This window comes from Lissotriton vulgaris, chromosome 6 (assembly GCF_964263255.1).
Source record: "Lissotriton vulgaris chromosome 6, aLisVul1.2, whole genome shotgun sequence".
Lineage (NCBI taxonomy): Eukaryota > Metazoa > Chordata > Amphibia > Caudata > Salamandridae > Lissotriton > Lissotriton vulgaris.
The window spans coordinates 1,889,822,400-1,889,850,217 of record NC_141694.1 but is presented as its reverse complement, the minus strand read 5'-3'; the positions used below and the strand labels follow the sequence as shown (position 1 = coordinate 1,889,850,217).

Below are 27,818 nucleotides of genomic sequence, written 5' to 3'. Positions count from 1 at the left end.
TAATGCCTCTTCACTTCCAAGACTTTCTTGGCCGCCAGGCCTGCACTCCTGCAACACTTAGCATAATGACCTATTCTTCTGTTTTTATTGGATGGAGCTGTTAATGCCATACACTCTTTTATTGGTAGCCATATGCCCCATCAGACTGCGCAAGAAGCACTGGTGCTTTAGCCTCCCTTGCTTATCTCCTCTTTTGTCACCCTTCTCAGTTCTAACCACCAAAACCACACACAAGAGGTCCCTTTGCCCCCTCTCACTTTCCTTCATTTATGCATTTTTCCATAAGAACCACGGTTTCAGCCACAATTACAAACTTACTCACTGTTGGCTCATCTTTGAGCAACTCTTCACACACATTTTGAGAAATACAATTTATCAGCAACTGGTCTCCTTATTTTTCAAAGTAATCTACTCATTGCGGACACATTTCACAGAGCAGTCACAAATTCTTCACAGACTCATTGTCCTTTTTCTTCTGTCTGCCCAAGCGGTAGATTTCAAGAACTGTGAACACCCACTTCAGAAATGATATATCCAATTTTGTCCTAAATAACACGCCCTCATTGAGCCCTCTCGCTATTTTTCTATCTCACTTGATTGTCAAGAATTTCCTTCTGCCCCTAAGTTGTGCATCAGCAAAACCACTTTCTTGTCAACCCCCATGTTGGGACCACATACTTTGGTGTAGTTCTCAAACACCTTCTGCCACTTAGTGATGGATGATCTCCAGGATTTTTCAAAAAGAAAGGGTGTGGCCTGATGTTCTCCATTTCAAAAGCCAGTATTACATTCTAGGTTGTAAACTTTGCTCGCAAGATGGTGTGCCTACAGGCAAATACATCTCTAGACGTGCCTGTTACCGACACAAGTCTGTCAACCGATGTGTGCTCAGCTAGTTTCACAGGAAAGTACCATTCTGTGCACCCCAATTTAGAAGGGCCTCAGGTACAGACAGGCAGGCTGCACTGCCTTGAACACGGTTCCAGGACCTCAGTCCATTTCCTCACCAGCACTGGCCACTCACAAGTCTGTTTCAAATCTTACAATACACACATGATAGGCTATGTAAAGAATGTCTGTACATTCAATGCTTGTACAAATGTCTCCAGCAATTCAAATGTAAAACTCAAGCAATGCAGTAAGATTGAGCTCCCTTGGTATGGGCGCAACCACCTGGGGTGCCCCGTTTAGTGAATAATTGTTCGAGAACAGTACTGAAGCATTCACAGACGTCCACAGTAATATACGTCTGTTAGTGAAGTGGCGAGACAAAGTTGTGATTGATTTCTGTGTGGTTTATTTTTTGCACAATGTTGCACATTCTTTGTGTCAATTCTTGATTCCCAAATGCAAAGAGGCAGCCAACACATGTTTCTTCAAAGAGACTTTCTCTAGGCTGAGTGCTTCGATATTGATTCTGTTTCAAATCTTCTGCATTGAAGCTCGTCACCGCAACCACAGACTCATGTGATGTCAACACAAGGCTTTTTGTTAAGGAGGGCATACCTTCCTGCACAAAAATAATCCTCCGAAGCACATTCTCCTTTCCATGTGTGCTGCACGAACTGACAAGGTGAAGATATTTCTCCTTGTTGCCTCTCTGGTAGATGCACCATTCCGGCGCAAACCGTGCCCTTCATAAAACTGGGTTTGCGTCAAAATACATGAGTAGATGCATGTGAACCCCCATGCTCAACCTATGTAATGTCTTATTACTTACCGGTAATCTTCATTACCCCGATTAGGGTCCTCCCCGTCCCAGTCCTTACTACGTGAGGCAGTCCTGCCTCCACCCAGCCAATCAAAACGCCAGAAATCCAAAGGTTGAAGGTTACATAAGCCCCTCCCACCCACCGCCATGCCTGTTATCAACAAGACTCAGACACAAACACAGCGGGAGGGAGGGAGGGAAGAGGACTGGGACGGGGAGGACCCTAATCGGGGTAATGAAGATTACCGGTAAGTAATAAGACATTACCCCCTCATGGGTCCTCCCCGTCCCAGTCCTTACTACGTGAGGAACTCACAAGCAGAGAACCAAGAAGAAAAACTGCAGGACACCAGGGATCCATGCAAAAAACTATAAACAACAAAGTATCAACGAACAGCAGCGTACAAGACGCCAACAGAAATCGTCAAAAGAGGCAAGAAAACATCAAGCCGAGAAAGTCGCACAAACGTGCGACGGGACCGCCAAATAGCCGCCCCACAAAGCACCCAGATAGAGATCCGCCGCCCAGCACAGGAAGCAGACACAGAACCCACAGGAGACAAACAGGCAAGGAGAAACCCGAGACTGTAGTGAACATAGGAGGCAAAACAGAAGAGCCCTGCGAACACCCAAAGAAGGGAAACAGGAGAAACCCCCCCAGCAGGCAAAACAGGAAGGAACACCTCTAGCCGCAAAAGGAAACACGAAGAAACGGGCAGAAAAGCCCGATCTAAGCCGAAAAACAACTCAAACCAGCAGAAACTGCAAAGAAGGAACCAAAACGAGCAAGGCACCCAACTCACCCAACCGACAAGCGGAAGTGAAGGCCAGCAAAAAAGCCACCGCAGTGGAGAACCACAACAAGACCGCCACTAACAAGAGCACGAAAGGGGCAACCGCAGACCATGCAAAACAGCAGGCAAGGCCCAAAGATAAACGAGCATAGGAGAGCCTGGACAACGAAGCAAAAGCCCCGAAGAAGCCGACTCACCAAAGGGCAACAACCACCGAGGAAGCCCCAAGGCCCCGACAAGCACAAACCGCCGTCAACGAGCAGACAAAGGGGAAGGGGAAAAATCCCAACAACAAACCCAAGCCGGAGAAACCAGCACAGAAACAGGAACCCCAGCACGGATTCCGACCAAGAGAAGAGCACCAGGAAACAAAAGAGCCCCAAAGTGCATCACAGCTCCAAAGAGCGGAAGGCCAACGCGACCAACACATGCCACCGGCCACCACAGAAGAACAGCCCAAAGACGCCAAAGACAGCCGCTCAAGAGCCAGGCAGACAGAAGCAAGCGCCAAAGATAGGGCAAAGACAGCTGCGGACCCAGAAGCAGAGCCGGAGGCAAGGGAGGCTGGCCAAAACCGACACCCACCAGCAACAGCAGGAGCAGAAACCAAAAACAGCGAGGCCAACCCAACAACACCGACACCCCCCAAACTTCCGCAGAACCCCCGGGAGGAGAAAACGGGAGCGAAGGCATACAGAAAACCCGCAGGCCAAGGAAACGAGAAAGCAACCCCCGAGGAGAGACCAACCCGGAACAAAAACCGGGGGAGAAGAGCAACAGGAGGGGAAGCAAACACGACCGAACCAGAGTCCCAAACCAAAGACAAAAGGACCTGGAACAGAGGAACAGAGATGGAATGCTACACGTAGCAGCAAGACATCCCAGCGCAGGGCCATTCCAAGCACCAGCGCACAGTCCCAAGCACCCGTGCATAGTCCCAATAAAAGGACATGTCCCGCTGAAACGAGCACTAGACAGCACCAAACAGAGGACGGGGGGGAAGCGGCCCAAGCCACCAAAGGAAGGCACAATCAGAGTACCATACCATCAGAGAAACCAACCGCCGTAACAGGGATGTTTCTCAAGACCCCCCGAAAGCCAACAGAGAAAACGCCGCCCAGACACAAAACAGGGAAGCCAGCAGGAACAGAGACACGTACCGGGACCCCCCAGGAAGGCCCAAACAACAACGAGCCACCGGAGCGCCAGTCCGAACAACCGACAAGCCGGCCACCAAGGACCCCAACGGGGCCCCCAACCGAAGGACAGGCATCTGAGGACAACAAGAGGAGAGAGGGAAGCAGAAAGCACCCCCCCCCACACCAGGCCGGGAGAGCAAAGCCACCAGACATGGGGAAAGAGGAACCAAAGCCCCGAAACCAGCATGAAAAAGGACCCAGCGAGTCAACAGAAAAAACACCAAGGACACGAGGTGCATGAGAGCCCAAGGAACCACAGCCGAGGAGGCAACCCCCATCCGCCGGACACACTACCAATCCCGAGCCGGGGCAGGAGGGAGACCCAGTAGGACCCGCAGAAGATCCAACAGGGCAGAAAACAGATCCGGACATATGGAGCGCGTCACGAAATGCATGTCAACCTAGCGCAGGGGCCATGCCAACCCCCACCATTAACGCTCAACACAAAAGCATACGAGCCGCCAAAGCGAGCACTGAGAAACAGCTCCCAGCAAAGCGCCAAACCGGTCCCGAGGAACCGAAGCCCCCGAACAGGAACCAGGCGAGGAATGGCCCGACCCAATATGCCCCCAGAAACTGGAACCAGGCCAGCAAACCCCCACAGCAGGGGCCAGCGCTGTGGAAAAAACCAGGGGAGCAGGAGAGAGGCCGAAAGGAAATACCTGAAAACAGGAAATGGAACACAACCACCGCAAACCTCTGAGCAGCCGGATGGTAGGGAACGAGAAAAACAGGGGACTCCCAGACCTAGGGAAGCCAAAATCATCCACCAAGAAGAGGGGAAAAACCGGGCAGCAAGGGGCACAACCGAAAGGGACACAGCCGCACCAGCCCGATCAAAGCTCCGGGAAGCAGAACCGAACAGAAAGACCAACGGGAGCCAGGACCAGGAACAGAGAGAAAGAGGACCCCTGGCCCCACTCCGTCACAGAAACCAGCACCACAGAGTGCAGTGACAAAAAACAGGCCGACGCCAAAGAAGATGGCAGAACGCATCACAGTGCCAACGGACAACGAAGCAACCGTGAAAACAGCCTAAAAGAGGGACGACCCCGGAATGGAAACCGGCAACCAAGAACGATGACCAACAGGACACACCATTCGGAAAGCAGACCGGACCAACGAGTCAGGAACAACGGAGCCGAGCCCCCAAATCGAAACAAAGTCAACAAAGGAGACAGGTGACCCACAAGCAGGTCAACACCAGGAGCGGAACACAGAACCTGAAGAGGAAGAGACTCAACCACCAGGCCACAGAGACTCCTCCTGGGCACAACCTATCCGACTGTTACCCAGGGGGCAGCAGCAGGCGCCGCAGAGGCAGGGAATCAAACGGAGTGCAAAAAATGCAGGCAGCGGACCAAGGCGCCAGGGGAATGGCAAAGCACCAAAACGCAGGCCAGAGAGAAACCTCACAAGCCCCCGCCGCCCCTGTAGCCGAGGACAAGGCCCAACCATCCGGTACTAGAAAGAGGGACCCCCAAGAAAAGAACCTGCGAAGCACAGACCGAAAAAGAGCAAGCATACATCCCAAAAGGAGAAGCCGCATACGAACTCCTGAGAGCGGAATACACCAACCTCCCAACTTGGTCCTCCAGGGAAGACGCCTCCGAAGACAGAGGAAGAAGGCGCAAAAAGAAGAAAATGGTGGATACCAGGTGACAAAGACCGCCAGGCGAAATCGTGTCCCCAGAAAGAGAGGAACACCCCGCAAGGCAACGCCAGGCCACACCGCAGCCAGTACAGCCAACAGGACAGCACGAAATGGCCGGTAAAATTAAACCGGGAATAAACCCCGCAGGAGCAAATGAATCAGGGAGAAAGACCCAGCATTAAAACGCTAGAAATCACATGGACCATCCCCGAACGTATACCCCAACAGGGGAAAATGTCCACACCCCCATCAACAGTAGATGATGGCATAGTCGCATGCACCAGCAGCGCAGACAGCGCAAAACAGGCCAAGAAAAAACTGCAAAAGATGCTACGTGGACAAAGAGAATGCAAATTTCCAAAGCACAGCATGAAAATGAACATCCCAAGTCACATTGACAGCATAGGCAGGACTTGAACCCTTGGCAAATGAGAGCCAGTGACGCCAGAGGCATATGACATACCATTGAGCAACAGCTCCCCGGATGCGCCGGAGAGGAAGCCCCCTCAAACATGGCGAGCAAAGGAGTAAACCCCACAGGAAACTCCCAACACACCAACAAAGGAAGTGCCCAGCAACCTCCAGGAAACACTGCCCCCAAACAACAATCTCGCATGCGAGACCGAAGAAGATACAAAAAAAAAAAGGCAGCCCTGCAGTCTCCACCCACAGCCACATAAGAAGAACATGGCAGCAGGGGCCGGACGCTGCACTAAAGCACCAGCGCCGGAACGACCTGGGGCCAGAACACCAGGAGGGCTCCCCGCCCCAGCCCAGCACATGAACGGGGAGCATCCTGACCCCAGAACAGGAGCGAGGCCAACCGGAGGACCGGAGTGGCCACGCAAGGAAATGTGAAAAGACCACATCAGAAGCAATGTAAATGGAAAAGAAACACTCACGGCACCGCCAAACCCTCCAGAAGAAACCAGGAACAGAGACAGGAACCGGGAGCACCAGCGTTCCGACAGCCGTCGGAGCAGAAAAAAAACAGGCATGGCGGTGGGTGGGAGGGGCTTATGTAACCTTCAACCTTTGGATTTCTGGCGTTTTGATTGGCTGGGTGGAGGCAGGACTGCCTCACGTAGTAAGGACTGGGACGGGGAGGACCCATGAGGGGGTAATGCCTACCCGAAGGAGTGTAGCACAGAACATTTAAGGCGCCACTTTGTTTCATTTTTTAGAAGGTCACGCAATGCGATGCACATCAGGCCCTTGCGGGTCCGTAGAAATCTCGAGCAGCATTTTGTGTCATGGCTGTGCTGTACAAATGGCACAACCACGACGCCCGAAGGAGCAGCCTGCCATTGAAGATGCTGAGGCAGGAGTGAGTCCCCGCGTGTTGTGCAGTGGTAGATTCAGATCCATCCCTCTGATGATGCCGACCACCCTCTGGGTTCGAGCCCACCCCCTGGGACACAGCCTCGCAGTATGCTAGGACTGTCGAGACATGACAGAGTCTCACAGGCTGACCACATCCTGTGGAGTTTCAGAAAGCGCTGAGGAGGACATGGAATAGAGATTATTCCCCTCACGTCTCCCCTCCCTACAGATTGAATTGTATCGAGTTACCACCCTCAGAGGGCTGCAGGGCTGAGCCGCCATTCTAGAAACAATTGGCCCCTGTCTAGTTCATAAAACTGATGATGCGCCTCGGATTGCTTCTGCTTTGAGTGGATTATTGCTGCATTTTTCAATTCTCTTTTGCAGCTATCTTCAAGTAAGCGGTGGTGGGGAGTGTGTGGGAAGGACTGTTAGGTAACTGCTCCTAATTGGACTTATGTTTGAAATGATGACCATTATTTGCATGCAAATGAATAAAGGTGTTTTATTGTGAGCAGTGTCGTTATTTTTGCATTTCTTTTATGTCAAAGGTAACATGAGGTTTTAAGCCACTTAAAATATCAATGTACTTCATTGCAGCCAAACCTGGAATTTGTCCTGAGCACACTTCCTTGTGCCCTCTGGATGCGGAGATCCCGCCCCCACAGTGCAGCGGCGACGTCGACTGCCCCGGCCGGCTGAAGTGCTGCGTCGCGCGCTGCAGCCAGGAGTGCATAGCGCCTCATACTCCAGGTACTTGATGAATTCGAGGCGTGTTAGAGGAACTGCTGCTGATTCAGGTACTCCATAAGACCCCCTCCCATTGGCCACTCTGCACTGCGTCGACACCCCATAAGTACAACACCAAGATATGAGCTGGTGATAGTCGCTCTGATGGAAGGGAGGGGACAGCAAAGCTGCTGCTTTTACCTGGTTTGCTACCTTGATGATGCTTTCCAAGTCGTGCTGCTAACTAGACCTTCTTTTTTGCAACAACGCTCTTTGCATTGTGTAACATGCAGCACAAAGGTCTGAAGTGGACCCATCATCACCCTATTGTGCTTTTATGCTCACTACTCTTGCACCACATGCTCAGTATTATCGACTAAAAGCAGCTTTCGACTTTGATGTTCATCCATCATACCTTGGTGACGTCACAGTGTGGGATAAAAGTTGTTTTTCATTCATTCATGCACCCTGTTGTTAAATGGCAAAGGTCTACAGGTGCATATATTCAATCCATATTTACGGATGTTGACTTCAAATGCACATACCGCTTGTTCCTACTTTTGGAATGCTGCTGTTCACTAATAATTATTATGTCTCCCACGTGCTATATTATTGCGCTGCTACTGACCACAAAGGTACAAAACACACACACACAAGCACACACACACACACACTGGGACCTATCCTCATCGGCTGCGGCCAGTGCAGGTAAAAGGGGTGGTGCTGGTTTCAAAGGAACATTAAAAAAGGCGCTTTTTTTCTGTCTGACTGATGATAGTCTGGGTGTTTTCTGCTTAGTTGTTGGTAGTTATATGAATGTTTTGCTGTATGAGTATGACTGTGATTTTCTTGCTTGGATGAATGAGTCTGCAGAAATGTTTTTAATGTTCCTTTGAGTTCTGGGCTAACGCTATATTTAATATATATGTTGTATGATTCACTGAAATTATGAATTTTGTATAAGTAAAAATGAAAATAAAATAAAGTAAAAGATGATCAGCTTTTCTGTGGGCAATTGTTAATTTCGGAACCTACTGGTCCGTTTGATTTTTGGGAACCGCCCTTTCATGTTGTTGCTTATATTTACTTCCCTGGTGGGTTGTTCCCCCCCTTTATCCTTTTCTAAGGGACTGGTTCAGGGTCCCTCTTTTGTTTTTTGTATAAAAAGCAGTGGGGCCAACACACATCCCTGTCTAATTCCACGCCCGATTTTGAACTTAGTAGTACATTCCCCGTTAGATCCGTAACGGACACAAGCACGTAGTTTGGCATAAAGACGTGCTAGGAAGAACACAATGCCCTCGGGTGCCCCAATTTCAATTAGCTTTGCCCAGAGAATGCCATGGTCCACCAGGTCGAAGGCACTACTCAAATCCGCAAAGCAGAGATAAATAGTGCCGGTCTTTGCCAGGGTATATTTACCGATGAGCATAATTTAGACACTGCTCAATCGTACCACGACCCTTCCTGAACTCAAACTGGCTCTCTGCTAGAATGCCATTATTCTCTTCCAGGGGATCCTCATCAATAGTCATAAGCACTGAATATTCCCGCCCATGTGCGGGACCCCGGAAACAATATAAAAATGTATATGTATAAAAACACATATATCTCGCTCCACATATATGTATGTACATATATCATTTTTCTCACATCAATGCAGCTCCAAAACTGAGGCTAAAACAATGTAAACACATATACATGTACTGCAATTAGTAAGGAAACAAAAAACACATTAGGTCAAAAAACCCTTGAACTTTGTGTTTTAATGAGTCAAACCACTCATAAATCCTGAAAATTGCTTATAAATAGACATTGTTAGCCCTCAGGCTGCATTGCAAAACAATCTCATAGAAAATGAAACCATTTTCAACAAAAACTGGCACCGTGCCTTTAAGGCTAATTGCCAATTGTTCTTTAGAAGATTTTCTGACTGAAAAAGGCAGAAAAGTGTGGAGCTGTAAATCCAGGGTCCTTCCTGAAGGAGCCGGAAAGAACAACTGACCTAACTGTAACCCCTGAGGCATGATGGGAAGCTAGGGGCAGAGGTGCCTTAAAGGCACAGCGTCAGTTTTAGTACATTCAGCTACAAGTTAGCTTTTCAGTCTTTTTAGACTGGGTATTTGCAATGCAGCCTGGGAGCTGTATATGCTTACAATGTGTTATAAGAATTTCTACTGCTTTCTAAGCATTAAAACAGTTTCTAAACAAGCATTGGTGTTGTTTCTCATGTTTCTAATGCAAATACACATGTATGGTGGAAATTCTTCACAGCATATTCCAGCTCTACTGTTTTATTTGGCTGCAATTGCTTATTTTTATATATATATATATATTTATATATATATGTCTATATATATGTGGGGCACATATAATATATTGTTTCCGGGGTCCCGCGCATGGGCGGGAATATTCTAATGCTTATGACTTTGATGAGGATACCCCTGGAAGAGAACTAGGATTACAGGTAAGTAACTAATCCTTTTAGCTGCTTTCGCCTGTCTACCCTTATACCCTTTGGCACCCCTTTTTCTTTTTAATGTGTTACCTTTAGTTGGGCTTTTGGGATGGTATTTTTTGGTAGCTATTGGACTTAAGGGTTCTTGGGTGGGAGGTTCATCAGATAGTGGTACTGGGGGATGCTCTATACTAGAATCTTTGCTACTGTTTAGGCTGTATGAATCAGTTATCTGTGTAAGATCTTTTAACTGCGGGGGAGTGGAAATATTACTGGGCAGAGAGCTCTTTGAAGAGACCCGTACGGGAGAGGTGGCTAGCTGTAGGGGGTCTAAAGAAGAGCGTTTGTTTTGCATCTCGGTAGAGATACGGCGCTCAGTAATAATGATCTCATGTTCGAGTCTGGCCGCCGCTTTCTTGATAAAATGGTCGAGTGTACCCTTCCGGTAGCCCCCTCTAATAGTTTATCTCCCCTTGTAGGCATAATCAGCTGTGTGATCGAATGATACGCGTACTAATAGCAGTTGGATAAGTAAAGGTACAAGCTAGCAGTACAGCAGTATTATGGTGCGGGGTAATATGTCCACGGTACCTATTTTCTTAGCAATCAGGCTTGAGATGGAATAGGTTTATGTGGTATGGCCCAGCCCAGCCTCCTTGTGCCTCTGAGGGCCACAGAGGGCTCGTCCTTTGCCCGGGCTTTGCTCGACGTCCCGCACGGCGGGACTGACGCTCCTCTTATGCACCTCCTGGCGCGGTCAACTGCTAGGAGGCCCGCATGGGCTTCTGGGGGTTGGAGTCCCCTGGCCCGCCCTCCGCTCGGCGGTCGCACTCCGTAGCTGGCAAAGGGAGTGGGACCGCGGGAAACAGGCGGGTGACCTTGGCGTGTGGCTCCGGTGCGAGCAAACAAACGGCAAACACAGGTGGGCAGCAGATCGCCTCTTGGACCTCACGGGCTCAACGGAGTCAGCAGGTAGGCTTGTGGCAAACTTTCCCCTTGGACTTCAATCTCCTCCCACAAGGCTACACTAGCCATCTGCCAGGGCGGAGCACCAGTGGGTGCTTGTTTACCAAACAGGCGGCACCTGGGATCATTCACCTTATGACCCAGATCACCACACCTGTAACTTTTCAGGGGCCCCTGGGGAACAGGACTACCTGTCGGGGCCCCTTGCTTTCTCTCAGGGGGAGGCTGGGAACCTTTCACGGGGTTCCCTTGGGGACTACTTTGGGGATTTTTGCGGAACTTCTTCTGTTTACCCTTGTCCCCCCCACTCTTCTGCTGGGGAACCTGCCCACCTTTGGCTGAGTCTCCCATGTGACCCTTCTGGACCCTGGTACTGACCCAGCGGTCCGCCACCTCAGCAAGATTCCTAGAATTAGTCAGCTTGCTATCAGATGCTGGCACAACTCTGGAAAACAATTATGAGACAAGTGCTCCCATGCAATCAAATCAAAGAGACCTTGAAAATCATTAACCTTGCCGCCCTTTACCCAACCATCCAATGCTCTGCAAAGGAAGGTGACATATTCAACCCACGTACTGTTTTCTAACTTTTTGCATTTCATGAACCTCTGCCTATAGAGCTCAGGTGTCAAACCATATCTAGACATCAATGCATCTTTCATGTGGCTGTATGAATTGTGGACTTCAGAAGGGAAGTCTAACAATGTATCCTGCCCCTCACTAAGGAATCTTCACCACAACCCCACTCTCCAATCTCTCTATGGGACCCGGTGGGCAGACATGGCTACCTCATAGGCTCTGAACCACTGACCAATGTCATCATTTTTGTGAAATTCTTTCAGCACATCCTTGGGGATATACACTCTACTTTCTGTATGTACTGACGGTATGCTGCCACCAGAGGGAGTAACTTCTAAACTTTTGGTTTTAAACTCCAACTCCCTCAAAACTTTTTCAGGCTCAAACTGCATTTTCTTTTCCTCAAGATCTAACTTTCTATTTTCTATTTTTAGTTGCCTATCAACCTTGAACCTGGTCAATTCCATTTCATGCCTTCTTGATCTCTCTCTGTCCTCCAGCTCCTCTGGAGACAGACTCTTGTTAGAAGCACTGCTACGTGTTGGGGGAAGGTACTTTCCTTCCTCCTGGCCCACTGGCCCTTCTTGTTGCATAATTGCCAATTCATCCTCCTCAATCACAGGAGTTTTCCTTGCTTCTACCCAGGCCCTTGTAGAATTCTTCCTTCACTTTAAATCCAGAAGTGGAAACATTGAATTTTTTGCAAAAGTACTTCATCTGCTTTACTGTGTAGCATTCCAGCACCTCTTCTTCCCATTCGCAATTAAGGCAGGCTACAGATTCTGCTCTCTCTACTGAATTAGGCATCTTTCGAAGATAGACAATCCAAAAATCAAAAAAAAATCTACTAAAAAGTATGCGGTATCGTTATGGTCTGCACACAGGCTCTACAATGGCAGACCAGTCACTGTACATGAGTCACAAATGCCACCGCAGCCACCAATGTTAGATTTGGGGGTCTCTAGTTGGCACAGTTAGGTACTTGTGACAAGTAGGGACCCTTTCCTCTAGTCAGGACAAGGGGATTACACTCCTAAAATAACCCCTGCTCACCCTCTAGGTTGCGTGGCGCGAGCAGTCAAGGCTTATTTCAGAGGCGTTGTAAGTTGAGCAGTTGTGACCACATACTGTAACCCAGTGACAACACTACAAATGGACACCACACAGGTTTTATATAAAAAATAAGTAGACTTTATATAGAGTTACCACAAGACCATAAACGACAAAAATACACACTATGATTACTTTAAGATGGTAGATTTAAGATTGGTTCAGTTCAGTTCTTAGATGCGACACTCTGCGTCAATGTACCTTAAGCTGAATTGCGCTTCCACAACAAGCAATGTCGCAGCGATGGGAAATGCGGCAACGTTCAGATACAAAGAAATAAAGATGTGAAGATCTTCCAGATGCGGCGCTCTTCTCGGGGATGCAAGAAACTCTTGGTTCGATGCGTGGACTGCAGCGACACCCTTACGATGCGACGGCAACAGCTCCAGGGGCGACGATCTTCTCCACGACGTGTGAAGCTTCCCCTCAGTGCGACAACCACAGCGGGGACATTCAAGATGCGACGGCAGCAGCTCCAACGGCGGCGCGCTTCTCGGGGATGCGAGGTGCTCTTGGTCGATGCGGTGCAATGCAACAGTTCCAGCGGCGACACCCTTCTTCTTTGGAGTTGCGACCGCAGGTACAGCGACGGCGACACGCTCCAACCTCGTTGCGAGATTCTTCTCCTGATGCGGTGCAGTGCGACAACCACAGCGGCGACACCCTCCTTCTTCGGAGTTGCGACGGCAGCAGCAGCGCCGGTGACACGCTTCCTCTTCGTTGCGGCACGCTTCTCTCCGATGCAGTGCAGTGCGGCTGTTCCAGCGGCAACACCCTCATTTCTCCGGAGTTGCGACGGCAGGCACAGCGACAGCGACACGCTTCTTCTTGTTGAGTCTCGCTTCCAGCTCCTTGCAACACGCAATTCCTCAGAAGGCCCAAAACAGCAGCAGGCACTTCCAAAAGAACTGTGGGGAGCTGGGGGGTGAAGTCTGTTGTCCCTTAGACTTCAGTAGGAGGCAAGCTCTTTTCCAAGCCCTTGGAGATCCTTCACAAGTCGAAAGCAAAGTTACAAAGTTCCTTTCTCCTTCCTTTGGCAGTAAGGCAACCATTGCAGGCCAATCCCCCAAGCAGCACTTCAGCTTGGGAATAGTCTCTCCTCAGTTTCTTCAGGTTCCTCTCCTCAGTAAAGGTTTCTTCTTGTAGTCCAAAGTGATCTAATTTCATGAGATCAGGGTCCCAATTTTTATACCCAGAAATCCTTTATTCTCTGAGGGGAGAGGGGCCTTTGCCCAGTCCAAACCAGTTTTGGAGCACTCTGTTTACATGACTTCTTCTTTCCTTTCACAGTGTAGGGCAGAAACATCAGACGCCCCACAGGAGGTGGAGCCAGCATTGTGGAGGAAAGGTACAGCCCTGGAGCACTCTGTTGACATGACTCCTTATCTCCTTTCACAGTGCAGGGCAGAGACATCAGACACACCACAGTGTCATACACTATGGTGTCGTAGAATATACTGTTTTATAGTGGAGTGTGGTAAAGTGGAATGGTGTACAGTGTACTATCGCACAGTGGAGTTGAGTGGAAATGCGCACAGTGGAATAGCTTACAGTCAAATGGCGAAGAGTGGAGTGTGGTAAAGTACAGTAGTGTACAGTGGAACACTGTAGGGTGGAGTGACGTAGTGTGAACAGCGTAGAGTACAATGGCATAGAGTGGAGTGGCATGGAGCGGAGTGAGGTAAAGTGTAGTGGTGTAAAGTAAAATAAGTCCATGACTAGGATTCCATTTGTTTCTAAATTCAGTCCCCACAGTAACAAGCCCTGCTATTCTCATACCAACGTGGTGACAATCTGGCCAGTCACCTAGTGCATGCCATCACGTGGCCACAAACCACCGAAAAAAGAAACACCATAACAGCAGTGTGGGGCCTTGACCCGATCGTGGGACATTACAAATGCCAAAATTGTAGCGTTTGTAGCTTGACCTTCAACACAAAAGAATTCAAATTCAGTGGCCACTCGCATAAACTGAAAAATCACACGAACTGCAGATCGCAAAATGTCATCTATGCGATTAAATGCCCATGCAAACTTTTCTACATTGACCAAACAACGCAGATGATTAAGCAACGTATCATCCAGCATAAAAGCAGGATACATTTTGAAACACTGACGGCACCTCTAGTGGCACACTATCTGGAACTGGGACACCTAGATACAGACATTCTATGGCAAGTGGTGGAGAAACCCACCCTGCCAATTCGTGGAGGGGATATCAAATCCCTCCTCAACAAAGCTGAATGCAAATGTATGACCATTTGTGATTCGGTGAACAATGGCCTCAATACAATCGATGAGTGGAATAGCACTGTTACCACTTGAAGCAATGAACCACCCTTTCCGACCCTGCAACCCGCAATCCACCCCCCCATCTTGGTTTTTCAAATGTACAATGTTGCTGTAGAGTGTCATAATACTCGAGTATAGCGTTATGGAATATGTCATGGCCTACGAAACTGATAATAACAACTGTCTACAGACTGCCTCATACCAATCTATATAAATGCATAACCTAGCACCTTAGAATTGAACCATGTCATTGTGAACTAATTACATTAACCATTATGGGTGCTCCTCTTGATTTTTTGACCTCTACTATCTCTTCACCTTTGTATTCGTCCCCCGGTCGCCGGGATATACACTGTGTAATTGCCATTTGTTAACTAGGTAGATTGTGCATATATTCCTTCCTCTCGATTTGTTTACTGCATAATCATGCTCTGCTCCATATGTCTCTTCACCTTTGTATTTGTCCCCCGGTCGCCGGGATATACACTATGTAATTGCCATTTGTTAACTATGTAGATTGTGCATATATTCCTTCCTCTCGATTTGTTTACTGAATAATCATGTTCTGCTCCTTATATCACATAATCATGCTTTACTTCACATACGCCTTAGTGAACTTTCGCGATGTAATTAATGTGCTTTGATACTTTCTATGCTTCATGTTAAGTTGCTGCCTTTTTGAACTATGTCTGTGCTCACAGACATCCTGACCTTACCTACGATATTGATTAGACAATCGACAGTGGTTTTTCATGGTATTTCCCTACTCATAGTTCACGTCATGATCCAAACCACGCCCCCGCCCCCTCCGTCAGTTACCCAGACCCCGCCCAATCTCCGCCCACACGTGGAAGTAAATCACCATTCCTCACGAACGCCAGTGTTCACCGGTCCTCAGGATTCAGTCCTGTCCCGGCACGAAGATCTTTAAGGTAAATACATTCGGATCCCGCTGCCCCCGGCCTCGCTACTTCTACCGCTACCTCTATCACAGGCTCAGCGTCCTATCACGCAAATTGATTGCCCCGCTCCTGTCTCCCTTTCTACAGGACTCGTGCTGGCCCTCGGCGGATTTCAGACGGCCGCCTAGCACTCCCTTGCCTGTTGGTATTTCTGGATCCTTGGAACCCTACTTATACTCTTAAGCGTTATCACTTTGAGTACTGTACCAGTAATACTTAACCACTGCCCTCGTTTTTAATTACAGTGCCCCCTTGCAGGCTTGAAATTCAATTCCTGGCGATCGCCTCTGATCGCCCCAAACCAAGTTCCTTTCCAGGTAAATACTCCCTAATTTCGTCCCACCCTCCACCCTCGACCTCCGTTACTCCTTCCCTGATACATTCTCTTTCCCTTGCAGCACGCCCCAAGTCAGACAACCAAGTCCTGATGACGATCCTTACTAACGTGGATCGAAACGCCGTCGACTTTACAGCTCATTAATAGGGGTACTTCTCTAATGTGGTTCAAATAATGGAAAGAAATCTTTAATCTGTGATATCACTTTGTCACATGATCTGAGCCACCCACTGTAGATTACTTGCACCTTGTTCACAGTGCGCCATCCATGCTGTTCACTCTCTCACTTGCGTCGCCACCTTCACTACAGTCACTTTTGTAGAGCGCCAAGTTTTATATGGTTGTCACCAAATTGAGTTTATGCAGTGCTGCTTATAACTGTATATTACTGACCATGAACTTACATCATAAAATAAGATGATTGACTATCTTGTCTTAATTCAAAGAGTGTTCTCCTTTTTCCTTGCTAGCAATGCGATGTGCATGCATACTTAATTGACTGTTTATTCTAACCTATTGGGACATTGTTTTTTGATTGCAGCATCCTACTGAGAGGCACATTGCACACTACCCCAATGACTCTGGCTGTCGTGTATGGTCCCAACACAGACAACCCTGCTCTGTTTTTCACTATCTGGTCTAAGATCACACTGCTAAGGGAGGAAACGGTTGTCTGGGGAGGGGACTTCAATGCTGTCATGCAGGACTCCCTGGACTTGGTGGGGATCTCCCTACAACTACACCCCAAAGCCAATCATATGATCACCTCCATAGCAGAGGAGTATGGATTGATAGACATATGGCATTCCTGGCACCCAGACGTGAGAGAGGGAACTTGCATCTCTACTTGTCATAATGCATGGTCCAAGCTCGACTACTGGTTAGTGTCCAGAGACATAGCATCTTGGACCACAGACATCAGACATATGCCACATACCCTGTCTGACCACACCCCAGTTATGTTTAACTGGACTATACCAACGTCAGCACCGCGTGCTCTCAGCTGTCGCCTGCCACCACATGCATTGAGTGACACAATATTTAGAGAAGAGGTGCTTGAGGAGCTCTTGCAACATTTTGCTATAAACGAAATGTCAGTAGAATCCCCCTCCACACTGTGGGAAAACCTTTAAGGACATCATAAGAGGTACCTACATAGCTAAACAATCCAGGGTATTAAACTCAATCAAGTCCATCCTAGAGAAGATAGAGAAGGAGATACATTAGGTTGAGCTACTATTCTTCCGGACCGGCCTGCCTGTTCATTTAGCCACTATCTGCGAAAAAATCTCTGAATACGATGCAGAAGCATTTCGACAAACACATTTCCTAGGCACGCCCAAGTCCGTAGATACGGGAAGGGTGATTGCCCAGGCAGGGCCTTAGCTAAAACACTTAAGCAACATCGCACTTCCTCATACATTACCAAACTACCGGATGAAGAATCCAGCCCGATCCGTGGGCAGTCTGCCAGACTAGCGAGGTTAAAAGGATTCTATAGATCCCTCTATACTGCTACACAGGACGGCCCAAACCCGGAGTTGCAGGTCTACTTAGACTTCATCGAGTTGGTCTGGGTGAGCAATGCTCATTGCAAATATTTGGATGTGCCTTTCATAACAGAAGACATCACTCAGGTGAATAAAGGCTTGCCCGGAGATAAAGTCCCTGGTCTGGACGGACTGTCAGCTTCATTTTATGAAACATATGCTAAATACCTGGCCCTCTATTTGCTGGCAGTATATCAGGAATCACGTGAAAGGGGCTACCTCCCACCAACGATGTGCAAGGCTGTGATCATTACAATTTTAAAGCTGGACAAACCATCCAAAAACTGTTACTCCAATCGCCCACTCTCCCTTATCAATATGGACGCCAAGATACTTGCTAAACTGATTGCCAGTAGACTTCAAACACTTCTTTTGATTGTTGCCAGGCCGAACCAATCCGGATTAATTCCAGGTAGATCCACCTCACATAATCTGCGCGCCATTTTTAAATCCTCCAGCAGTTAGCCCCGAACCTGCCAGCCCACTCCACGTTTCTAGATGCAACTAAGGCGTTCTACTCCCTCGAATGGCCGTTTCTTTTTACTATATTGCCCAGAAACGGCATGAGCACCAAATTCTTAAAGCTTATTCAACTGCTCTACACCCACCCAACTGCCTGACTCAGAGTCAATGACCTGATATCTGACCTGTTTCACATATCACGCAGTACTCGACAGGGGTGTCCCCTTTCACTGCTGTTGTTCGCAAAAGCGATGGAGCCCTTCGTTGCCAGGATGTGTCAGCATCACACAGCTCGGGGACTGGGATTCTCGGACAGAGGACTGATAATTTCAATATACGCTGATGATATTACATTATAGATGCATGAGTCCGAGACAAACCTCAACCCTGCACTGCCTGAAAACCTCCGGTTTGGAGGCATGTCTGGCATACAGGTCAACTGGGCCAGATGGACGCTTCTATCCTTGATACCGGCCCCAATCGCGCTTGACATGGACCTCCCACTAGCCGGGGCTGATGGTGCAGTCAAATATCTAGGGATATGGCTCAGCAGAGAGGTACAGGAGATCTAGCGATTGAACTATGGTTGGCTGATTACCTGCCTTGAGAGTAAAGCAGCCATCTGGGCTAGACTGCAGCAAACCCTAGCCTGCAGGATTGCAATTGCAAAAATGCCTAAGTTCCTGTACCTGTTTGTTAATATTCCCCTTCCACTCACACAGGCATTTTCCAAGCAACTGAGTTCCCTTCTTGTATCTCATGCCTGGGCGGGTAAACAACTGCGCATTTCCTGGGAGGTGCTGACACTGCTACTCGCACAAGTTGGGCTCAGGGCACCAGACTTTGAACTCTACACACTGAGTTCACAGGCTCAATATCTCCATTATTGGACTGACCCCATCCCATTCCAAACCCGGCTGCCATTTACTATACCTATAAAAGAACAAACAAAGAGATAAATACGAGAGAGATTTTACGTTGGGCATGGAAAGGTCTTAGACGGCACGCAAATGTCCCATTATTATATGCACCATCGATGTCACTAGCATATCACCCTAGTTTTTCCCCTATGCAAGATACCAGCTCTAGCTAACACACATGTCAGGGGCTTGCTACTTTTTACCACCTCTATCCAGACAATGAGTTTCTAGCCAGACCACAAATCCCTGATGGTACCCAGACCCCATCCTAGAACTCTTCCTTTACTTCCAGCTCAGAGCCAACTGTAGACAAATTCACACTTCCTTCCCCTCGGCACCACTGTCGCAGGCTGCACTAGAGAATATATTGGTAAACCCGTCGCCCAAGAAACGAATCACACGCATGTATAATACCACACAGCACCCCGCCGATCATGACTTCTAAGGCACTGGAGCCATAGAGTGTCGACCTAGACCCACCACCCACTGAGAAGCAATGGGCTTTCTGATGCGCTCAGCTTAAATTTCTCTCCCCCAACTATAAGCTGAGGCTCATCCATTTTAAATATTTGCACAGAATGACCGCACACATATACAACTACACAAATGGGCCTGCGACCTGATGCCAAATTTTGGAGATGCGCCACTACACAGGCACCCTTTCCCCACCTGGTGTGGACCTGCAAACCTATCTCACAATTTTGGGACAATGTATTTGACATTATTGAAGAAGTGATAGGATCCCGGCTGGACGGCACTCCACTAACAGCTCTATTGGGTCATGTGGCTGAGGGCCCTCCAGGCACAGGTCGTCTGTCGGCCATGATGCTCCTCCTTGCCAAGCATCACATTGTGATACACTGGAGTTCACTTAGGCCAGCCAAAGTAGACATTTGGATACACAATATCACTTGTCTGACGGCATACTGGGACTTAATGCCTATGGCGTCCAGACCCAAGGACATATGGGCACCATTTCTGGCATGGGCCAACACACGCAACAAGGGAATATGTTCCTGCACCCCGAGAGACAACGTATACACACTCTCAGACCACAACGTAACATATCCTTAGCATATATCCATACTCCCAAGATCGTTGGGGGACATGTACCATTCCCATATTACACACCATGCCTGTACGTTGAGAATAGCCCCAATATGTAGCCTGCGCTATGGGGGTGGGGAAAAAAAATTGACACACCTCTCTATGCAATACTTTTAACTGCTTGCTGCCATGTCAAATTGTGTAATGCTAACTACTGCCTAACTTTTACATTTAAAGTTATATACTAATGCCTGTTGCAGAAAGCGAATATGCCCACTCGATATCACTCTCAAACTCTGTTGTGGTTGTGAAGTGACCTATATACGTGAAATACTGATTTATGATGCAAATTGATAAATAACTTTTTTTTAAAGCATAATGAGATCTCTCCTAAGAGAAATTAACAATGATTCCTAGAAAGCTCATCTTCTATACCGATGGTTTGTCAGAGGGGATATTGAACAACAAATCCTTGCCTATTACGTTAATCAGTGAAATTCTATGAAACAAAACATCTGTAGGCTTTAATGCAGAGTATTATCAAACCACCCTAAATACCTATTGATTTTAACCCCTCCCATGCTCATGACGAGCTGAGCTTGTCATGAGCCACGGTGCTCCGGTGCTCATGAAGAGCTCAGCTCGTCATGGCCCGTGGAACGCTCAGGTGCGAGGAGAATTGCCCCGCTGTGCTGAACGTTCCACGGAGCCAATACACCTGTGACGAGCTGAGCTCGTCATGAGCACAGGAGCACTGTAGCTCATGACGAGCTCAGCTCGTCATGAGCATGCGGGCGCTGTGCGCGCCCCCCTCCCCCCAGCACAGCGGGGGGATAACCCCCGCAGCGAAGGGATTAATATATGTTTCTTACAATAAATAGATCAGGTCTTCTGCATTTTCATAATAAACTGGGCAGACCATAAAAATTGGCTTGCCACCATAACCAACTATATACAACTTTGGCTCAATCAAATTATATAAACAGAAAAACAAAGAAGTGGCTGTAGCCTGAGCCCCTTTCTCGACAGTACTCTGAAAGTTATGTTTGTTGATCACATAAGGTTTGGTGACAGTGTGCTGTCAGGAAGAACTAAAACTGCATGTGGATTACTAGATCTCTGGTATGCCCATACGGCGCTCAAACACACAATTGTATTGTATGTATGTATTTAAGCTTGTATAGCACACAGCTACCCCCATGGGGGTGTCCAGGTGCTTGCAGATGCAGTGAATGATGAAGGCAAGTTAGAGTTGTCGATCCCTTGTTTGCTAAGGGAGACTAAGGAAGGCTGAAGAGCCAAGTCTTCAGAGCCTTCCGGAAGATGAGTTCCGATTTTGCTTTTCTGATGTGATCGGGCATGGAAATTCATAAGGTAGCGGTTTTGACAGAAAAGGACCGTCCTCCAATTCTGGATTTAGAAAAACGGGGGATGACAAGGCACTCGCGATGATTAGATCTTAGGTTCCTAGACTGATGGTATTTGCGAATTCTCTTCTTCAGGTATTACGGGCCAGTATCAGTGAGTGCTCTATATGCAAGAGTTAGGGCCAGATGTAGGTAGGCTTTTACCGGTCGATAACGGACGAAATCGGACGTTACCAACCTGTAAAAGCCTTTTCCTATGTGGGTGTCTATTTTACCGATTCGGTAAATAGCAAATCGGTATTTACCGATTCGGTATTTACCGAATCATCATTTACCGAATCGGTAAATGAGATGTAGGAAGCACTGAAAAGAGTGCTTCTGGGCTTTAAGAATTCGTTATTTACCACCAACTATTAGTTGGTGGTAAATAAGGAATTCCTATGTAAATGCATAAATGTGCATTTACACCTGTGACAGACATACATGCCCTTAGGGCATGTATGTAGGCCACATGTGCACACCAGCACTAATCAGGGGTGCAACAGGGTGTCAAAGTGACACCCTGCCACCCCTGACTTTTTCCCGATTTTACCGAATCGGGCCTCCAGGCCCATAGGAATCAATGGCAAATACCAAATCGGTAAATACCGATTCGGTAAATACCGAATCTTACCGATTCAGTATTTTTTTACAGAATTTTTATCTACATTGCAATTACCGATTCGAAAATACAGAATCAGTAAAATTCGGTATTTTCGAATCGGTAATTTACAATTACCTACATCTAGCCCTTAGTGTCTTAAATTCAGTTCTTCTCTTGATAAGCAGCCAGTGGAGACTACGCAAATGAGGGGATATGCGATGTCTTAGTGGGATGTTCCTAATGAGCCTGGCTGCCGCGTTCTGCACTGTTTGCAGTTTTCTGAGCAGGCATTGCACTCTGAACTCTAAAATTAATGATGGAAAGAAAAATCAATCTGTGCTACTGACAGACAAAAGCAAACACCATATCTCGTTTACTTATCTAAGACTAACAGTGCCATGTGTGTGCCCCTGAAGGTTCAAGCTGCATCCCAAGATGGATAAACAAAATAATCACTGCTGACGGGGGCATTTTTTCTGTTGAAGCACACAACGTTCGGCCAATCAAAACATGTACTCATATCTACCAATCTGTGGGAGGAGCCAAACCCCTTTCTGTAGTTTTTATGCAAGCTCTTTTTAGGTTGCTCACATATGATCTGATCACAGCTGTGCTGTCAAGTCAGACCTAACAACAATATTATGTACAACTGCAATGTAAAAATATATATAAAAGACATAACAAAACATTCTTGCCTTCTATTTTCGGTCCCATAAATTCATTGACCTCATGCTATTTTGAACATGAAATATGTGTCTCTCGATATTTTTGGCACAATATTTTGTAGGACTACCTTCAGAATTCTAAGAAATATGGCGGTAGACGGCAAGACCTCCCCCACACTTATGGGCCTTGTCATCACTCTCAACCATAAATGCTGCCCTCAAAACACACCTCCTACTGTTCAATATTTAGCATATTAGGACATGCCTTGCCTTCTCAGGGCCCTGCCTGCATATTAGAATGGTCCCCCACTCTAGCTGTACACCGCCTTGTGAAATGGACGAGTGCCTTCAACATTCTACATTTGTAAATGCGCAGTTACATTGAATAAAAATCCTAGTGCTGCACTACCAGCACATCATATGGAAAATATCAACATGAAAATCATGGTGGAAATATCGAGTGCCACAATATCATGAATAGAAGTATTTTTAGTCAAGTATAGAATTAGTATTATTTAAATATTTAAACCTACTATGCACGGTGTTGCCATAAGTTGTAATTTCAGATGTCGTCACGGATGATCTCAACGCTGTCATTGAAAATGTCACGAGTGATGTAATAGTTGAAGATATAAGCAGTACATGCTGATGGCGCAAGCTTTAGTTCTTTCGGGGCTTAAGATATAGTTACTTGTGAGTTTCAGTCGTTTTTTTAATTCTGCACCTCATATTCTCACCTACCTATAATGTCACTTAACATTTGTATTGTCAGAGAATTGGCAAGGCTTAACTTTAACGTTCACTTTAATCTTTCCTTTTTTCAATGAATTTCTAGGTTTTTTTAATTTTAGTCACAGTCAATATATAAAAGGCAGGCCTATCGGTTTAGTCAAGACGTCATTGCAATGCCTGCAAATAAACATATCAATAAAGCATTTCTAATCAAAACAACAATAAACACGAGTTAGTGTCTTTCTTCAATGCACATAATGCAGCCTTAAGACCAACCACAAGGGTTCCTTGCATTCCGAACTGAAGTTAAAAGCAAAATCTTCATCTCTGGGAATACTTAAAAACACCATAACACTTCTCTGGTGTCATGTTCTAGAGGCCACTGGAAACGTAAGGTTTATTTATTTGTAATTTTTTAGGGGGAGGGGGGCTGCTACGCTCATGATTGTGCCCCTAACCTGACTGTATCACCACAAAGGAGGAACAAATAGGTACATTTATCCTTGAAAGGCATTATAAGGCGGGGTAGTCTGGGAGCAGTGAATAATAAATGAGTGGCTCTGCCTGCTAATTTATTGTTGTTTAGTATGCCTTTTATATTTTTTTATTAGTGAGTGCCTCAGTACCACCTGCAACTTCTATAACTTTTTCTGGAAGGGGGCCACTGGGCGAGCCTCAATACCCAGGGCCCCTGCTCGATCCATTGTGGGTGCCAGCGGGAGCTCACCCAGGGCACCTATATCTCAAATATGATGCAGGGTGTGAATGAGCCCCAGGGCCCTTGTGGCCCCTGCCAGCCCCAATTGTGGGTATTGGTGCAGGGGCGTAACACAGGCCCACGCAGCCCCCGCGGTGCGGGGTGGCCCAACGCTCCGGGGGGGGCCCCAATCTCACTCCCAGTGGAGGAAGACTGCTGCAAGCAAGTCAGCAAGCCTAGATTATATGGTGGGCACACGCCATGGAACGGTGACAGCCTCTGTGTGAATGTTGAGTTGCAGGGGTGTGGTGATGCTCCAGAGGCCCGTGAGGCCCCATCACGGGCCCCCGGGCTCCAGCCTCACTCTCGGCAGAGCCAGGTCTGTAGAATGCGCGCGCACACCACGGACAGTGACGTTGTGGCTTTTCTATTTCACTATTAGTTATGGGGGTGTAGGCACAGGCACCCGCAGGGGGCCCCCACGATCCAGAGGCCCCCTCACTGGTCTCAGTAGAGGCAGACCTATGGGCAGTGAGCACACACCACGTACGTGGTTGAAATGGTTTGTGGGCATGGTGGCGCGCAGTTGCTGTCTATGGGTCTGCGCGCTGCGGTGCCGCCTTCTTCGGGGTGGGTGCGGGGCTGGTGACGAATGCGTGCAGTTTTGTCATGCGCAATGTGGGGTGCGCATGACTTTGGTACAGACTCGAGGAGGGGTGCCGCCGCCGTTGTTGTGTCGTGCTAGAGCAGGGATTGTTGGCCTCTGCCTGGCCCTGCCCTGGCAGCTGGCCTCACCCGGCAAGGCCCCAGGGTCGCCCTGTCTTCTGCTGCCCGCATCCCGCCCCGCTCTCCTTCGGAGCTGCAGGCCAGCCCAGGCCTGGGGAGGTGAGGAGTGATGAGTGTGTGTGTTGGTTGTCCTGCTCGTGTTAATACAGGAACATGTTTTGTGCGACATTTGCTTCCACACGCGAAACTGTAAAATTGGATTCATGCCATCTTCATGGTTTGCGATTTGCTGGATCGTTCTAATGGATTGGGAGTTGGTATGGTTTTCAATGTTTCCCTGTGAGTGTTTGTGGGGCATCAAAACAGGGTGTTTTGGACGTGTTGTGGTCTCTGGCTACGCTAGTGGAGGGATGTGTTCTGGGTGATGCATGTTCTGATGGTGACGGTGAACCATGGAGTGCATGTTTGATGACGTTTTGAGCTGGCACACAGTCAGGGCTTTAAGTGGGGAAAAAAACTGGGGTGCTCTAAAAGGTGTGTGGTAAATCTCTTAAATGGGTGTGGCCTATCCAAAGAGGGGCGTGATCTAAATCAAGATAACTAGCACTGCTGCTCACGGGATCCCTTTAATCCAGAGTTATTCAAACTGTGGGGCGCGCCCTCCTGGGGGGGCGCGACGCCATCTAAGGGGGGCGCGACGCCATCTCAGGGGGGGCGCGCTCTCCACCATAAAATTTCACCTTTCATTGTTTCCCACGGCGGAGAGGCAGAGTGGAGCTGCAAGGGCCCTAAGAAGGGGTGAAAACCATCAACGCCTGATTAACATGCAAAGGGTCATTAAAAGACCTGTGAAGAACTCGAAGGGGGCTGTGTGTCTGCGAAGCTGAAGCTGTCTCATTCCGGGCTGCCACCCAGAGACGCAGGAGGGGTGGGGGAGGGGGAAGGGTCGAGAGAAGCCCTTTAATTCCAATGGGCGCCTGTTCGTGGCTCGTGATATCTGCGAAATTATTCACCGGCTGCTGGCAGCATAAAAATAATGAAGAGGTAGTGAAGGCACCACGGAAATAGCGTCCCCTTCTCCAGAGTCCTTGCAATACTTGTCTAACAGCGTAACCAGTAAGATGAAAAAATGTAGAGATTTTCGGGCTCCTTGTAGAAACCGGCACCGCACCCTTTCCGGTATAGATTAATTTGGGTACAATTTAGGATCCAGATCTGTCCGGAGAACCGGAGGGCAGGGGCATCATACCCGGCCTGGCATTTACACCCACGCTTTGCTGGCACCCAGGGGGAACTGGGACAGTTAAAGACAAGCCGGAGGAGGCAGGAGATCAAACACATAAAAGGATCTGGGATTAGAACGGGGCATAGAGTGAAAGAAAGTGTAGGAAGGAGAATGAGAGGAAGAGGGAGAAGCAGAGGAGGAAGGAGAGTGGAAGAGGGAGAAGCAGAATGGAGGGCGAGAAAACATGGGAGGGGAAGGGGATGAACGAGGCCTTAGAAGTGAGGAGAGGCATATACTGAAAGGTGAGAAAAAGAAGGCGTGCAGAGGAAGAGAGAGGTTAGGAGGTATGTAAAAAATGGGTGTTAGTAGGAGGAAGAGGGAGATAGGAAGTGAGTGTGGAATAGAAGGGAGTGAAAAGAGAAAGGAAGAGATAAAAACCGAAATGGGAAAGAAGAAGCGTAAAATTGGGCAACAAAATGGAGGGAAAGGGAATGAGAGAAGATGAGAGTGTGTGTGAGGGAGAGAGAAAGAGGAAAAGAGTGCAAGTGAACAAGAATAAGTGAAAACAAGAACGTGAGTATGTTATTTATGTATTTATTGTTTTGCAAAGTGTTTAACAGTGATCTTTTTGTTACTTACAGTAACATATGGACCGCCTGGGCTCACCATAGCGCGCTTGGGTAGAAAAAGCATAAGTATGAGAAACCAATTTTCCCCAGCATAGGCTTATTTGCACTTTTCTGCAGATGGATTGAGAAAAAGTTGAAATTAGAATCTTTTGTGAATATAAATGGCATTCTCCTTCCAGAAGGGCTTTTAAAATGTGCCAGGATTTTCTGCAGGTTATTTAGTTCATGTGTTATCGGATACAGAAGCACTGCCGTAATTCGCTCACTGCTCACCGACTGCAGTTTAAATTTTACACCCAGTGCTGCTTAGGATTGCCAGAGTTGAAATTGTTTTTTTTAATGCCATTGGACAGTGATTCTCAGTGGAGAGCATGGTCTTTTAATGGTACTCATTTTATTGACCACAGAAGTTTTTTTGAGGAGGCTTTGCAAGAATTAAGTGGCGAACCCGTAACAATTTGCACACATTTTATCTTGAAAAATGTAGTTTTGGACTGTGTAGTAAGCCTCTGTCATTTCACCACACCAACTCGCAAACCTTTAGTTTCCTAAACACTCTTACTGTGTTTAACATTATTAGCCAGATATGGACTGGGAAATGCGGATGACAGTCGATTATGTAGAATACCAGGTTCCAGAATTTTTTGTCAAGTGGCGGGGGGCCCAACATCTAAATAAATTCAGCTGGGGGGGCTCAACCTAAAAAAGTTTGAAGACCTCTGCTTTAATCCCTCGGTGACTTTCTCCCAACTAAAACTGTGCAGCTTTTCGGCTTGACCTTTCAGGTTGAAAGCTGGGGCTATCAAGGGCAGCCAAGTATAAACAACATGATTTTTGTGCCCGTATCACATCCACACACTCCTTTCACTCTCCCCTCCTCCCCCACTCTTCTCTCTGTGTTTTGTCTTCCTCTTTTTCTGTAGGAATGACGGTCCTCTACTGTGAACTTAACCTCTAGAATATTTTCTGGCTGACCCTCTAATCTCCATATTTGGTCATTTGATTGAACCAAAACGGGTCAAAAGGCATTTTGGTGACCAG

At 47.7% G+C, this 27,818-nt stretch overlaps 1 protein-coding gene across 4 annotated transcripts in view; it reads left to right on the top strand.

Annotated features, from left to right (window-relative positions):
• Nucleotides 1–27,818, top strand: part of LOC147709785 (uncharacterized) — a 1,097,608-nt gene that overhangs the window by 251,846 nt on the left and 817,944 nt on the right. Inside the window, exon 3 of one of the 4 annotated variants that reach the window (XM_086928225.1) lies at nucleotides 7,282–7,434. In XM_086928225.1, the coding sequence (XP_086784351.1) occupies nucleotides 7,282–7,434 (153 nt within the window). Of the gene's footprint in view, nucleotides 1–7,281; nucleotides 7,482–24,633; nucleotides 24,744–24,773; nucleotides 25,083–27,818 lie in introns of those variants that run through there. The other 3 variants (XM_086928227.1, XM_086928228.1, XM_086928226.1) reach the window with 3 other exon arrangements.